Here is a 17,335-nt window from a genome sequence, read left to right as displayed (position 1 = left end):
TTATCCGCCATTTCATAATGCAAAGTTTAACTTCGAAGTTATAAAGCGCTTTGTTAGCAAAATGATTTTATGTATTTATTTTTAAAGCTGGAATCAGAGATTTTTAGTTAAGATTAATAGTCTGTTTCATCAAGCTTCGAAAATCAACTTATTTTAAAAAATATTTTTTTTAAAAGAACTTTTCAAAAAAGTACTTTTAACGAAAAATGGTTTGTATTTGACCAATAATTTAAAAAACACTTTTAAAAAGCAATTGATGTTTAATCAAGCTTTTAAAATGTATTTCTAAGTGTATTTTTTTTAAAATACTTTTCAAAAAATTAATTATGGGTAAAAGTTATTTTTTTAGCTTCTAAAAAACTGCTACTGCTATTCCCCAAAAGCGCTTATTTTCTCTCAAAAACTTAATCAAATATCTCACTTTTTTTCAAATAAGCACTTATTGAAAAATTAAGTATTTTTGAGAGAAAACTAGCTTGACCAAACATGCTATAACTACAGTACCACCTCGCACCATAAACCTCAGGGTATTGCTTTCTTCTGTACTCAACTCTTTCCAGTCATACTCCTGTTGGACCATAAAATTTTTTTCGTGTTTTTTTTTTAAAAAAATATATATTATTTGGAAACATTAGATTAATTTTGTTTATAAATTATTTTGAAGATGAGTTTCATGTTAAAATCAGTTTTTCAAGTGAAATCTTTTTCCCGTCATAAATTCAATTATTTTCATGTCAAATGCAAGTCCAAATGTAACTATAATAGACCAAGAAATACATGCCTTAGCAATATGCAAAATAAATAGATTACATACCATGAAATTCCAGGAGATTGTTCTTTACAAAATAACACCTAGATGCTAGATAAAGATAACAACGCCTAGATACACTTTAGTGAAAGCCAAAACGAGAAGGGATACAAAAAAGGCACTTCATAACGAATTTACATCCGGAGGGGCATTCCTATAATTATTGGTCATTTTTCTTGAACAAAAGGCCAATCAGCTAGGAACATAGGGTTCGAAGAGATTCACACAAGGGTTCGGGTCATGCTGCATTATTTCAGCAGCTCGTTCAAATTCTTCCCTCAGTACTCTTATGCTGAATTTGTCCACCACCCGACCAAGATCATGAGAAACTTCAAATGGATCCTCTATGCATATCAGATGCCTGTCATTCCCAATCCTCCTAGTCCAGTCTTTGGCTCGCTTGCTGCACATCATCACACAGGAAGAAATTAGTAAGCAACACAAAACAGAACCCCGCTATGAGAAATGCTTGAAAAGTTTTTTAAAAAAAAAAAACTATAATCAACAAGAACAAAATCAGTCGTATGCTACAAAGCATCACCTCACTGTGCTTCCTGTACGAACAGATATAACATCATTTGCATAATCATGACAATACGCCCAGTAGTTGAAGAATGCCCACACCAACCGAGCAAGACTTTCCCCATTGTGAGATCCAAAACCATAAAGCCTTTCCACTTTATCAAAGTAAGCACATTCAATGTTGTCAACATTAACAGAGTAGGTTGCTTCCATTCCCTGATAAGAGAACAGGGAAATCAATGTGAAAATCCTGACCTTTAGTTTTTTTATTTTATTTTGGTTTTCTTAGGACTACAGCAGTAGAAAAGTATTACCAAATACATCAAAGGTAAGTTCAGTGTCCCAGCCAGTTTGCAAGGCCGAGAAATAGCCCATATAGAGGGTAAATATTCCAAAGCAATGTTATGACACATCAAGAAACTGATTTTAGTGATAACTACTTGATTAACCAATGTTCGTAATGAACTATACTTGATTTTTAGACGGGAAAGAAAGACAAGAAAGCAAGTTTCATGCTTCGTATGGTAAATGTGAAGCATATTGGCGAACTTCATTCTTCTCGTTGTGCACAAATCATTTATATTCTTTCTTAATCATACTTTTTAAACCAATCTTTTAAAATACAGTACAGAGAGAGACCAAATCGGAAGATTCGTGTCTTTTATGTGAGATCAAATTAACTAGTACAGAATCAAATGGAAGTCCACAGCTAATGAGCTCCAAGTGCATCCATGCTGGATAATCATACAGTGAAGATTGAAGAGAAGGGAAATAGAAAATGCAGCTATGCAATTCCCAGACAGCTAGTTCCTTAAAATCTCTACATGAAACTCAATTCCCAAAATATCCCGTCTACTCTAACAAAGGGAGGAAAACAACAAAGGGCAATTGGTGGCAAGAACCTAAGGTGAAAACAATTCTAAGTAGAAAAATGATATGATGAACCGTTCTTTAATTGAACGAAAACAACTAGACTGTGTCTTTCACACTCCATAGCTCTAGCTCTAAGATAAGGATTTGGTTACTACCCGAAGATGTACTCGTCAACAGCCACGCCAAAGTCTTAACGTGAATTAAATACAACTATAATTCACGATTTCCCAAACTAGCATCTGATTAAGAGGAAAGATATTACAGATCCCAAAGAAGATGAATTTCAAGCTTGCTTTCCACATAGAGCAAGAGAGACTTGACAATTGGAACACCCCCCCCCCCCCCACCACCACCAAAAAAAAAAAAAAAAAAAAACCCAAAAGCAAAATAACTACACTGTAGGTATGATGCACTTTTTACAGTTTTTCTTCCACAATCTAAAATCACCACGACAGTTTGGTTCCTCAAGAAAAACTGTACATGCTTAACTGAAGGAGCACGTGACAGAAAGAAAGTGCATGTGACTAGAATAGACCAAGCAAAAGTAATTTGAGCTCAATCAAGCAACTAATAATTCACAGTCACTGACTAGAGGAATAGATTAATCAAAAAAAGCCGGTCCATGCTCAACCAAACAACAGATATTTCCACATCCTTGCAGTAATGCTGTAACAATCAAACAGTTCAGATAGTGTGCACACATTACAAGTTTCACATAAAATGCATACATCATAACATCAGGAGCTAAAGAAAACACACCTGTAGGCATGGAAGGATGGCAGGTCTTCGCTGTTGTAAAAAGTGAATGCACATTAACACATACCTGGAAGCAGAAATAAAAGTTAGTCCGATGAATAAGATTTTTTTGATAAGGTAAATATGAATAAGAAATTGAGAGGGAAAAAGGAAATAGCAGGAAAATGTAGGCTTACGCATAACTAGATAATGTCCCCTGGTAAGTTACATTCACCCCTCTCAACTTAGCCCAGTGTTTAACAATAAATGCCAACTGCCTTAATCGTACATCTATTTGTGCATAATCTCGAAGCAGCTTTGTGTTAACAACAGCCAAAACGTTATTCACACATATATCGCAAGATATCCCGGTTTCTGGATCCATAAGCTTGACTATAGGCACCCTAGCACGCGTTAGCGCCTGCATGGAAACTTGAGTCAGAGACCATACTGAAACAGAAATCAAATCAGAAGGAAGCACCAACGGAAAAGCCACAAAACTTAACGACCTTATAAGAAATCAGAAGCATAGAAGATTCTAGATCCACTCTGGATTGACCATGGCAAGTGGACTTAGTCCAGCCCACTAAGGGGAGGCCAGGGACCGCCAGCCCACTACGGGGAGGCCAGGGACCGCAAAATGTGAAATCCATGTTTTTAAATTGAAGGATCAAACCACCCAAGCTGCTAGATCTCAGAAAAATACAACAAATGAAAAAGAAAACAGAACCAACAAACAAGCATAAAATTATGCCAAAGTTTCATTCTTGCACACCCCCCCCCCCCCCCCCATTTTTTTTTTTTTTTTCTAATTTACCCTTTTTAATGAGACTACAAAGATAAAAAAATTAATTTTAGACTCAACAAAAAGAAAAACAAACAAACCGCTAGTTTTATTTTAAAGGAATCAAGAGAGTTTAATTCAAGTGAAGATCACACACACAGAGAGTTCTGCCCAATTTCCTCTTCTTTTCTTGCAATATGGAACATTAACGAAATTAGTATATGTGTAGCTAAGCTTTTCTGAATACCTGCACATTCTGGAGATTGTCTGACTGCAACATGTCAGCCAACTTCAACAATACCTCTGCTTTGTCAATATTTGCATCCTCAATTGCAAGGCAAATATCAATATCGCTTTTCGAGAAGCCAAAAGAATTGGCACATGATCCATAAACATGGAGCCGAGCATCAGGCCATTCCTTGTGAACAATTCTATCCAGCAGTGCTAGTAACTGTTCCTGTTTTGTCTTTTCTTCCTCTGGAGGTATTAAGGACTCATATATTGCTACGAGAGCACCATTCATCCTATTAATGTCACTCCGACATGCAATCCGTTTTTTCAACATCCTCATCCTCTGGCCAAGTATAAATTCTCCTCTCTTGTCTGATCGGTAGTCCTGATGAAAGCAGCACAGAAGTGAGTCAGTAACAGTATGTTCGGTATCGAGAAGGATAGGAGAAAGGATAGAGAGATTAACAGGTTTATTTTTGCCCTCATGAGATATTAGTGATTTACTTCCAATTGTTTGGGGCAGTTGGAAGATAAGTAAAATTGTTATACTTCCTTCTAAGCATCCAATTTTAAATAGATTGAAAGATCTGACATGAAGGGAATCCTTCAGCTCCTTTTTTGCTTTTAATACAAACAAGGAAAATGAGTCAGATGACACATAATCCTCACTTTTCTCCCGCTCCTCTTCACCCCAACCATACATTGCTTAGCTCTTTGGTACTTGTACCAGAGACGCCAATAAAACAAAACATGCTAGAGAATTAGAACACAGTTGCATGGTTTTTTAGAGAATATGCCAAGACACATCCAGACAGCCCAATCTACAGATAAGGGAATGGACTAAGATCACGAATTTGTCGTCAACTTGCGTGTTTGTCTTTCAATCAAGTAGATGCTCTTAGAACACAATTAATGAATCACAAAGAGGGAAAGTTTTGACTTGTAAAAAGGGAAGTAATTATGATGTTCAATCCGCTTGGAAACAAAGTAGAGGGTGAAAAGGAAAACATCATTTTTATATAATTGGTCCATTTCTAGCCTTTGACTACACATTGGTCAGAATTGTCCTCAATAAAGCACATGTTCTTATAACTGAAAATACCGTTCAATGTTACCCACAAAGTAAAAGCATGCACAATTCAAACCGACGTGCTTCATTTCAGATTTAAGCTCCACACAACTGGTGTACCAATCATCCTGAAACTCTAATGTAAGTAAAGTTGGTTCGACACATTGATCCATGTTGTTAGGGAAATATCATCCAAAATCAATCTGAATTTCCAAGCAAGATTAATTTTCTCACAAGGTAACTTTGATCCAAATTAGTGAAACAATGACAGCTGTTCTCACTAAAACCCGAACAGATCCCGCTTGAGCGGCATGAAGAAATATTGATCTTCCATTCGCGTCAATACAATAAGATAGATGCCTGGATCGCTCCGTGGCTTTATACACCCCCAAAATAGAATGAATATGCGCTACCAGAAAATAAAGAGGTTGTTTAGTAGCATTTAACATACACCTTTAAATGGAGAAAATGACAAAAGGGTCCCTTATATTTGGAAGTAGGTTCAAAATAGTCCCTAAAGTATGTTCTGAACAGTTTTGGTCCTTTAAGTTATCTTTTGGTCTCCGTCAAATATTTAAAAACCTCTATCAGTTAGATTTGACGAAAACTGTGGGAAAAAAAAATTAATCAAAACACTAGGAAAGTCCCATCAAATCCTAGAAACTGCAACACAAAAAACTATACTAGAAACCAAAAAATAGACCAACCGTATGCACTCTCTCTGTTTATAGCATACTTTAAGGGCTATTTGAACCATTCTCAAACATAAGGACCATTTTTGTCATTTTTTCTTTTAAATTCAATGAGTTAAAAATTCAGTTAGTCAGTGCATACGGTTGCTCACAGTCAAGGGTTTATCAGTCTCACATATATGTGCTGTCAAAGCCAGATAACAAGTTGATTAGTTTCTTTCAGACCAAAAAAATGTCGTTTAGTTGATATAATTCCAGTCATTGCCTGAGAAGGAAATCAATAAGCTGTATTATGAGCAAAAGCAGTGATATCACCAAATAGTTAGATATTATAGCATAAAAGAAAAAAGGTTAAACAAACACGTTTCTTTTACGAAGTACAAACACTGTTAAAGTAACTTTAAATCTTATTTTGCTGATGAAACCACGCATTAAAGCTAAAAACTACTACCAACGCGTGCGTATACAACCATTTTGTATTAAAAATTCAATTTCTTTAAACCACTATAAGTCGCAAGAAAAAAGAAAAAAAAAGATCTAGGAAGCACGTTCATCAGGCCAAACCAAACACATAAAATCTGAATATTTGTCGGTAGTGAATACCTTATCACGAGAGGCATGATGCTTCTTTTTGTCGCTTCTTTCATCCGATTCATCCTCGAGTCCAAGAGAACTGATAAGATGTTCTCCCAATTCATCCAATTCACTTTGGCCTCGAGCAGAACTCCTACCTAGCTTCTTCCTTTCTTCACTACTCTCAGCATCCTCAACATGTAATTCCGACATAGAATCCTCAACATTAGACGCCAAAACAGAGTGAAGTTTACTTCCTGCTGGTGGTCCGGGTGATTCCAGCTGACGAAAAACCCCTCGATCATCTGAACCAATAGCATAATTCTTACCATTCCTGGAAAGATGGTTACTTTCCCTTTCATACTTATGATTCGACCCAATACCCCTATGGTTCAACTCAACAAAACAACTCTTCTCTTTATCCACATTACGCTCATAACCCCTACTCCTGGAATTGCTGGAGAAACCTGGCGGTGCCACATCCCCTCTTCTTACACTCCCACTGGTACTATTCTGTTGCTCAAAACCCCTTAAATTCCCCACAAAATCATGTTGTTTTCGACCCGAACCAATAGCATTCTCAACCTTACCACCATTCAACATCCTTACATCCCCTAATCTTGATTCTTGGTTTTTCTGTGCAAAGTTACCAACTTTACCGGCTAAATCATCACTGAAACGATTATATCTAGGTAAAGATCCAAAAATCAGATTTTGCTCAAGCTCATGAGTTGAATTACTTGGCTTACCAACATTGGCACCCAAATTACCCATGCTTTGCCCTACTGATCCAAATCCAAGTGGGCCACCAGCATGTTGAAATTGACTGAACCCACTCGGACCAGGTGGAGATGAGAAATTAGGGTTAGGGTTAGGGTTTTGGGGAAAACCTTGAAGGTGGTAGAAATTATGAGGTACAAAAAGAGGAGGAGAATGGTGGAATGTGGGGAAGGGTACAGTGGGACCTACTGCAGCAACTGCTGGATCATGTGGAAGCTGATGTGGCGGCGGCGCCGGTGGTTGCGGCTGCTGACGTGGCGGATGATTTTTAAGCAATTGAAGAAGGAATTCACCGCCGTCTGATGACGTTGACTGTGATGGTGCGCCGTCGCCTCCTCCGCCGTTCATCGTTTACACACTCACTAAGTTACTTACTACAAGTCTGAACAAATATAGACACTTTTTTTTTTTCGATCTAAGAAATACTTTACTTACTACTTACTATAAATCTTTACCCATTCCGTCTGTTGATTGGATTTCTCGAAAAAGAACAAAATAAAAGATAGTAAGTAGTATCAGTTTTTAATATTGATATATATACCTACTTCATCCTATAAATATCTGGAAACTAAAAAGTGTTCTCTATTTTGTACTAGGACTAGGATGTTTGAGGAGTAGTTATAGACCTGGAGTTGTAGTAGTATGGTATTACTAGTAAAAAAAAAGTTGTACCCAAAAAAAGCACTTTATTGTTGATATTTTTAAAACTTGTACAAGAAGGCTTGTCCAAGAAGCACTTTTTTCTTTCAATCTGTGATACCTATAAAAAGGTTGGAATGAAAAAAATTACTACTACTACAATAGTGTTTCAATCCTAAGTAAATTTGGATCGGCTATTTGTATTTTTGCCTTACATATGCGCTATATATTTTTTAAATTTAAAAATGATAACCGAAATTACTTCATTATTTTATACACCAAGATACACATTGACATGGAATATACCTGGTAATGTTCAACAAATGTGTGATATTCAACTTGATTAAGGTATTTATAGCCCTTTTTACTTTTCTTTTTTCAAAAAGTATTGTTGATATTTTAAAGGTCAAATACATAGACAGTTCCTTAAACTTGACACTATTTTCCACTTAGACACCTTAACTAAGGTTTGTTTCTATTGAACACTTATCTACATATAAAGTGTGCCATTAAACACAAACTGCTGAACTGGCATAGCAACTGTAATACACCTTTTTTGAGTGTGTGAAAAGCCAAGAGAATTATTTCGTGGTGACGGTGCGATTCCCATTCCATTATTATTACTTTCCTTACTTCAATTTCGATTTTTTTAATCTAGGATTACATTTATTGAACTTTTAAAAAGAATCTTATCTTCTAGATAGAGTAGAATTATAATCATGGGAAATGCAAGAATTTGTTTTTGGTGAACGACTTGTTTAGCAAATGAGTTAAGTTTTCGATATCAATACACCTTCTTGCCAGGTATTCAAGTTTCAAAGGATATTCTTTGACTACTAAACTTCAGAGAAAATAACAAAATAGTTCTTGAAAGAATTGAAAATAAATTTTATGTGTTCTTAAATTAAGATGTAGGTAATAATCAGAAGAGATAGATCCATTCATGTAGCAGTGGATGAGAATTGATTAAATGTTTTAACATAAAATAAAATAATTATGTATAAGATATAGTATCCACTTACTAATTAATTGACTCTAAAGTTAGGGGTTTGAGCCTCCGTTATAGACGAGCTAATCAACATAATACAAGGTGAGGTTTCATGGTATATTACTTGTTAATGATATTCTGTTAATCCACAAAACTAGCAATGTGTCAACTAAAAACTTGAGTCATATATGAAAAAGAACCTTATAAATAAAGATTTTACGATAAGTAAAAGTAAGACTAAATACATGTACGGTAAGTTTAGTAATCATGGAAAAAGCAAAGTTGAGGTAAGACTAAACGGGATTATGATGTCAAAATGAAAATAATTTAGATATTTAAGCTCATTTTTCAAGAAAAATAAAATGACAGTTAAAGATGTTTCTTATTATAAGATTAAAACTGAATGGTTGAAGTGGAGAAGTGATGTCGAGGTAATTTTATGTGATAGATGTAGTGGGGGAACTAGGACTTTTATTAAGGGGTGAAAATATGAAAAAGTAAATGTACGCAGAAATTAAAGGGATTCAACACATAGTATATATACATAAAAAAAACACATAGAAATTCTTTTTGCGTATCTACACAGTGTAATTTTCCAGCAAAGGAGCGTCAATTGACACCCCTTGGTTGCATGTGGCTCCCCCACTGGATAGATGAATGCTTGTGAAAAGTAAATTCTATATAATAGATATAAGACTGACAATACTATATGTAGCGAATGTTGAGCCGCTAAAGTCCAACATATATACAAGAAGATAAGTGTTGTAAAGATGTGAATGCCATGGATATATGTGCGGTAATACATTGATATTAATTAGATTGAAACTGACTACATTGGCCAGAAGACGCAAGTAGCATGAGTTGTGGATAAAACGAGAGAAGGTCACTTGACATGGTTTGATGTCCTGCGTCGACATATACATGTTGCACCGGTCCATAGGTAAGAAACTATGGTGAATGAAGGTTTTAAAGGGAATGAGATATGCCTAAAATCACATGAAAGGAAGTTGTCAAGAAAGACCGACAAATCTTTGGAACCAATACAGATTTAGTTAAAGACATTAGACGGTGAAAGAAAAAGATTCATATCAGTGATATCTACAAGTTTGGATTAGGTTTAGACTTGTTACAGAACTTATAATATTATTAATACTATTATAAATTTTAAATGGTTTTTCACTTTTATATTTTAAATGATGATGACATGAGCTGAACTTAAATGAAGTAGTAAATATTTATATAGACGATCCTAACTTGTTTGGGATTGAGACGTTGTTTTTGTAAGAGTTTGGATTTGCCTCCAACCGTGCATTTGTAACAAATATGAAGCCAGCACATTTTCTGACTTTTACCATGAAAGGATAATTGTTTCTTAGAAACAAAGAATGCAATTCAACATGAAGCCTGATGAAACTTGCAACTTGACGAAAGCTATTCACATGCAAATCTCTATCCAACCATGATTAATTATTTCCAATTGCATCACGACCCGAAATTGGATCTAGTTCAAATTTGAGATAGTTGTTAATCTCGAAAAATGACATATTTGTTTTTATTAGACATAGTAGCAGAAATAAATCTACGACCTAGAAAACATGCTATGCAATAAATAATATCTCAACACCACTGGTGAAAAATCATTCAAACAAACTCATCTTTAATAGAAAAATTATACTACTCCATAAAGAAGTGAAAAACATTACTAACTTTAAACAAATTTTAACTTGTCACAGTACTTCATCACATGGCTGATTTGCCCATATTACCATCACAAGTAGATTTGACAAAATCCTTTATATCATCATACAAATCTTGAGCACTTTTTGGATTAAATATCTCCACAGCATGATGTCCAGTTTCAAGAAATTGAGAGGTCACGTGCACACCATGTGACTCAACCATCTTAGCAAATCTCTTCTGCCTATCAACCAGTGGGTCCCCTGCATACCCTCTGATCAAACACCTTGGCAACCGTCTGATCTTCTCTTTCAACCCCGTCTCACTAATCAACGGATTACAATACTCGTGGTCGCGATCCGCACCGCTAGGCAATACGAGCGACCACATCAGATCATTCGCATGCAAAGGCACAATCTTGTCATTAACAAACTTGCGCTCAGATTCCGTTCTCTCGACCCCACCAAAGTAGGCTTGATTAATTATCAGCCCTACGATCTTGATCGGATCGAGATCGAGATCGAGCGCACGTAGACCTGCATTTAGGGTTGATAAAAATTACTCAATAAAAACATGATTCATTCAATGATCCGGTCATTTTGACCGTCCAGATATGAGCTGATATGTATTGCCTCAAAAAAGTGTCCGACAAGTTTAAAACCACGAGATTCAAGCGACATTTTAATACATTAAACACATCTTTAATAGAACCACTAGATTTTAAAAAAAAAAAATCTTAAACTTTGTGCTCAGTTAAACTAAGACACTCAAATTAAAGACGAAGGGAGTAATGAAATCTTAAAAAATATTTTTTTATTTAATATATTATATATAATCATAATATAAAATTTTATTAGGTAATTAAAGAGATTATAAGAAAACAAACAAGTAAATTGAAACTTGTTAATATCAGTCAGACAGATTGAGTTAGATTGAGTTAGGATCCATTGTCTGACCATTTTAGTCCAAACAATTTTACTCGCTCACTCAACTTATCTTGATCTGCTCAAATTTAGCCAGATCATTTGACACTCATACCTGCATTGTACACAATATTTCCTCCTGCACTACTACCCATCAAGAAAACTTTAGAGAAATCAGCAAATTCTTTCAACCACGGATCACCACCATTAATAGCTTGATCTTTAGCCCATTTGATGGCATCCATGGCATCGTCATAGGCTGCAGGAAGGCGGTGTTCGGGGGCGAGCCGATACTCGACAGAAGCAATTAATGCAGGAAACTGAGCTGCCATGGCATTACAAGATTCATGAAAAATGATAGAAGTCACACTATAGAGCACAAAACCACCACCATGGAAGTATATGATCAACGGTAATTTAGCGTTAGGTGGTGGGGAAACAGGCCGATAAAGACGTATGGAGGTGTTGGTGGTGGGGTTAAGAGGTATGTCTTTGGAGAGTGAAATTAGTTGTTGTGGTGAATTTGGATTATTTTCTGGTGTTGAAGGTACATTAGGAATTGGGGTTGTTCTAGTGAGTGAGCCATCTGGATTTTGAGTAATATTGAGGAACTTGTAAGCATCTTCCATGGTGGTTTCTGCTATGTTCTTTTGCTCTGCCATGGTAGTATATAAGATAAGAACTGAGATGGATGGTTGTTGTTTTTCTTTCTTTCAGTTATAAAGGAAAAGTGAAGGGGTAATTAAGATGAGTGGTTGAGTTAGGTATATGAATTTATTTATCCAGTCTCCACTAGCTAACTAAATTTTCCATCTAGAGTAATAGAATTAATTGAAAACATTAAAAGGGAAGTAAATGATTGGAAATATGAGAGATGGTAATGTTGAAAAAGAACATGCATGTAAGCACAAACAAGAGACAATATTTACTCATAGTACTAAAAGCAGAGATAGAGTTTTGGATTAAAAAATCGATACGAGTCACGCTATGGAAGATGCTATATTTAGAGTAGATTTTTACTATCCATGTGCAAATTATAATCAATGACGTCCTATTTCAAAGACCTCTTAAATCTCTCAACAACTTTTGTCGTAGTTCAGAATATTGAAGGACAAAGACATTGTGGAATTAAGAGGGTGAAAGGATCAATGAACACTCAAAGGATGAAGTCATGCAAACTCAGGATCTGATTGAAATCAACTTCTATTTTCAGTATCTTTACCCGATATATAGGGAAGGTATTTGTAGAAGTCGTAATATATCGATCTGTACCTTTTCATGACTAGGTGTGTATACAAAAATGGATATAGTTGATGAATAGATGTCTTCTGAAAAGACGGACGCGTTCAACAATAGACACATTAAATTTGAATCACTCAAAATAAACAAAAAAGAATGTTCTTAATTTTATTATTTTGATTGAAATGTGCAATTATAAAGTATATTAATTTGGCACACTCAAAATTCAGTATCACTTAAAAGTCCATTGCAGTTTTGTGTCAATAGTAAGTAATTAGTACACCTGTTCGCGCTTTACGCAGTTAAATTTACGAATAACTTTTTATTTTTAATATCTAAAAAGCCATCAAAATAGGTCAAATTTCTTGCACATATTTAAAAAATATTATATGGTTTTTCTATTATACGGGTGATATTCTAACATATATTTTCCTTTCATCAGGGAGTTTAATTTTAGTGCATCGATACTTTCTCTCTTGTTTCATCATGTAACATTGGATTGAGATGAACTTAAATATAGTTTCATAAATACTAGAAATTTATATAGTTAATCGCAATTTGTTTGTAATTGAGGCAGAAAAATTGTTGTTGTTACTTTGTTTTTTTTTTTTTTTTTCTAATCAAGTAAATTAGCAGTAGTTGTTGCTTAAATCTAAAAATAAGTTAAAGAAAAAACAAAAATAAAAAAGCATGAAAATGTAGGATTCTTTAAGCAAACGCTGCCAGCCAACTGCCCCAAGATACTTAGTGTCGTTTGGCCATGAAATTTTTTCACTTTTTTCTGGAAGACATTTTCACTTTACTTAGAAATCAACATTTGGCCATGGAAATTCAAAATGAAATTTGGAAAAGCAATGAAAAAGCTTGTTTTCACTTTCAATCATCAAACAATACACATATTAACTTTCTGTTAAAACTATAACCAAACACAACTCCATCTTAACTTCAACTCCAAAATACCAAATAAAGTGAAATATATTTGATTTTCATGGCCAAACGCCTACTTAGAATAAAAATCTCATACCTTGTTCTATACATTTTGCTTATTAATTTTTTTTATTCTACTTTTTTTTTTTTTGGTCAAACTGAGAAAGCTTCCATTCAACCAAGTATAAACTTTACAAAACCAGCTAACTCCTTTTTTACTACTGAGATTAGCTCACAAGTATGCCTTTCTGTACATGATCTCCTACTCTATACTATGACATTGACTTTCAGACCTTACTGAGAAAATTTAAAGCAACGAAAACATTACAAAGGAATTCCTACACTGAGTAAAACTGAAAGCTAAGTAAGGAATCCTTGTAGTCTTCTCAGGTGACTCCGCCATTTCAGCTGCTGCTGGCTAGCAATATGAACTAGCATTGCAATTTCCCTCAACATTGTGGTTGTTGATATAGCCTTTTGCTTGAACCTCCTGTTGTTCCTTTCAATCCACACACATTATACACAGATGCTGCAAACATAAATCCCAGAATTCCAGCTCTTGGTCTGTTGTTCCTAATTTGGTTCTGCATCCATCCCATCTGAGCATTCCAATCCCCTGGTTGCCTCTGTATATTCATCCATTTCAACAAAGCACACCACACATACTTGGAGTAATGCCATTCAAAGAACAGGTGCTCAAAAGTTTCCTCAAGGCTAGAGTTACAAAACACACAGTCTTTGTGTACTTGTATACCCCACTTTGCCAATCTGTCCACAATTGCTAGTCTTTGGTGTAGTGCAATCCACATAACGAACTGATGCCTAGACAATGCCCCTTTTACCAGAACCAAGTTTCTCCATGAAGCTCTAGGAAACTGAGGCTGCAATATCCCATATGCAGTCTTGATACTATAAGTGCCATCCTTCACCATAGGCTCTAAGCTTTGCACCACATCCACCTGATTTTGCATCCATTTTCTTGCCTCAAAGATCTTTCTAACTATCCAACAGGGTTGTTTTGGTACTGACATAGTAGAAAGATCTTGCCTCTGAATATAGAAAGTGTAAACCCACATGCCATAATTTGTCTTGCTTCACAGTTAATGCCCATAACAACTTTCCTATAGCAGGCTTATTCCATGTAAGTAGATCAAGTACTTGTAATCCTCCAGCTGATCTTGGTCTGCAGATCATCTCCCAAACCACTAGTGACTTCTTAGAAAATTCATTGCTTCCTGTCCACAGAAAGGTTCTGCAAACAGTAGTGACCATGGCAATGATCTTCTTTGGTAGGAAGAAGATATGTGCCTAGTAAGTTTGCATCTCAAATAGAACACTCTTGACAAGCTGGAGTCTGCCACTATATGATAGGAATTTTGTTGACCAACACTTTACTCTTGCAATCATCTTTTCTACCAATGGCAAATATTGACTTACTGTTAGCTTCCTTGTAGATAGTGGTACACCCAAGTATTTGAAGGGCAATTCATAAGCTGTTAGATGCAACTCCTCCAGTATTTGGGACTTGAACTGATCAGTTACCCCAGCAATGTACAAGTTTCTCTTCTCTATATTGGCCTGTTGTCCTGACACTTCAGAGAAGTGCTGAAAGCTTGAAATAGTAAATGAATGGATGTAACATCTACCCTGCAACACATTAGAAGGTCATTAGCGAAACAAATGTGGAACAAATTCATTTTTGCACATCTTGGTGGTGTTTGAACTGAGGATTACTTCTTAGCTATTGGAAGGATCTGTGCAAGTACTCCATGGCTAGAACAAAGAGATAAGGGGACATAGGATCCCCTTGTCTCAGGCCCTTTTTGGCTGGAAAAGCAAGTGTCAATCCACCATTTATAGTAGAGAATAGGAAACTGTTGTGACACATTCCATAATCCAATCCACCATTACACTAGAAAACTAAATTCAAGTAGTAACATCTTCAGAAATGGCCACTCCACTGAGTCATGTGCCTTCCTAATGTCAACTTTGATGATACATCTAGCTGAGACTCCCTTTTGAGTATACCCTTTCACTAGTTTATGAGCTATCAAGACATTATCCAGGATATTCCTTCCTTCAATGAAGTCAGATTGTGATAGACTCATAATATTATCCACCACCTCTTTGAGCTTTGCAATTAGAATCTTGGAAATAATCTTATACACAGTTCAACAACAAGCTATGGGCCTGTACTCTTTAACATAAGTAGGAGAGGTGACCATAGGCACTAGGGTCACTGTTGTTGTATTCACACTCTTAAGTAACTTTCGAGTATGAAAGAATTGTAGTACAGCACTTGTAACCTCCTCCCCTATTATATCCTAGTGTTGTTTAAAGAACTCAGCAGGAAAACCATCAACATCTGGGGCTTTGTCAACTGGTAAGGCCTGTACTGCTTTCTAGACGTCTTCACTAGTTACTAGCTTCAATAATTATTGTTGTTGCTTTATAGTTAAGCAGTTTCCTGCTCTAATCAATTCAATATTCAAGGTAGGTGGTTGTGGTTCTTCTTCCCCCAGTAACTTGTGAAAGAAGTTGACAAATTCCTGTTGTATTTGTGTGGGATCAGTCAGTATAAATGGAAGAGACTTTGTTCCTGACCTGTCTAGCCTTCAAATGAGCAAAGAAGTACTTGGAGTTTTTATCTCCATGTTGTATCCAAGTTGCCCTAGACTTTTGCTTTAGCACTTTTTCATTTACTTCCTCCCATTTCTCAATTTGTTCCAAGGCCCCTCTTTCATCATCTATCAGTTGTTGATTAAATAGGTCTTGTGCCATAGCATCTTCGATTGCCTCAACCTCTTGTTTATGCAAAGGAGCTTCTTCTCCACTGAATTGTACTCCTTTTGTATTGATTTAGCTTTGTGCTCTATGGATTGCAGCTTCTTCCAAACACTAAACATAGCTTTATTATGCTTTATCGATATTATCTGGCAAATTAGCATTAACCACATCATTATTTGGCAATTTTAATCTGTGTGTCCTTGTACCATTAAACAAATTCAATTGTTATTTTAAATAACAAATTTAGGGTTAAACAATTTGGCGTCCATCGTGGGAACAAGGCAACTGCAGTATTGTTTTGACTTATTTTTAATTCTATGTTAATTTTCTTCATCTGTTTTGCAAGATAAGTCGATACCATGTCAGCGTCAGGAGTTGAAAGAAAAGCTTTGAATGTGAATCTAGAGGATGACACTACAAACTCGAATGATGGCTTGCCACCTCTAAACTAGGTAAATCTGCGAGTGCCCCCCGCCTTCACCGGAGTACCCTAGACAGAAGATCATTCCCCGGATGATGACCCAAAGAGGACTCCTGTCCACACCGAGGGTCAGTCCCAACGTAATGAAAAGGCGCATGTCACATTATGATGATGCTCTTACGAGGACTGTTGAAATTTTAAGGTGTGAATGGAAAATGAGAAAAGGTACCTTTTGGAAGTGCACCCAAAAGACACCTTTTGGAAGTGCACCCAAAAGACACCTTTTGGATTGCACCTACCTATCTCACCCTTTAATTGCTTGTAAATTTAGAGGCCTGGCCTCAGATTTTAGACATAGAAATTTGAATTCTTTCTTCCTTTAAACTGTCCTCTGCATTAGTTTCAAAACAAAATTAGAGTAGAGTCGTGTGATTTGTTGCCGAATTTGCGTTCGACGAAGTTGGTGGGGTTTGAGATACCGCTACGTCATCAACAGGTATATCCGTTTTTATCATGGGAGGAAGTAATCCATAACCTCAAGTACAGTCAGGGAATTAAATTCCTTAAGGATAGACAGTGAATTATATGGACTCGGATATTTTCAGTTTTATGCATTTTACGTTTTTCAAGATTAATTCATGTTTATGGTTTACTGGTTTTGAACACA

At 35.8% G+C, this 17,335-nt stretch overlaps 2 protein-coding genes across 2 annotated transcripts; both read right to left on the bottom strand.

The window, feature by feature from the left end:
- Positions 1 to 782: 782 nt before the first annotated feature.
- Positions 783 to 7,703, bottom strand: LOC132063958 (UTP:RNA uridylyltransferase 1). Its single transcript, XM_059456749.1, has 6 exons — positions 6,318 to 7,703; positions 3,970 to 4,338; positions 3,136 to 3,359; positions 2,963 to 3,026; positions 1,350 to 1,546; positions 783 to 1,211 (listed from the first exon to the last, which is right to left on the bottom strand). The coding sequence occupies exons 1-6, from the start codon at positions 7,413 to 7,415 to the stop codon at positions 1,001 to 1,003; spliced, it is 2,163 nt and encodes a 720-aa protein (XP_059312732.1). The 5' UTR covers positions 7,416 to 7,703; the 3' UTR covers positions 783 to 1,000.
- Positions 7,704 to 10,333: 2,630 nt separating this feature from the next.
- Positions 10,334 to 12,012, bottom strand: LOC132063957 (probable carboxylesterase 8). Its single transcript, XM_059456748.1, has 2 exons — positions 11,410 to 12,012; positions 10,334 to 10,907 (listed from the first exon to the last, which is right to left on the bottom strand). The coding sequence occupies exons 1-2, from the start codon at positions 11,954 to 11,956 to the stop codon at positions 10,435 to 10,437; spliced, it is 1,020 nt and encodes a 339-aa protein (XP_059312731.1). The 5' UTR covers positions 11,957 to 12,012; the 3' UTR covers positions 10,334 to 10,434.
- Positions 12,013 to 17,335: the final 5,323 nt, after the last annotated feature.

Source organism: Lycium ferocissimum, chromosome 7 (assembly GCF_029784015.1).
Source record: "Lycium ferocissimum isolate CSIRO_LF1 chromosome 7, AGI_CSIRO_Lferr_CH_V1, whole genome shotgun sequence".
NCBI classification, from domain to species: domain Eukaryota; kingdom Viridiplantae; phylum Streptophyta; class Magnoliopsida; order Solanales; family Solanaceae; genus Lycium; species Lycium ferocissimum.
This window is presented reverse-complemented; position numbering and strand designations above follow the sequence as displayed.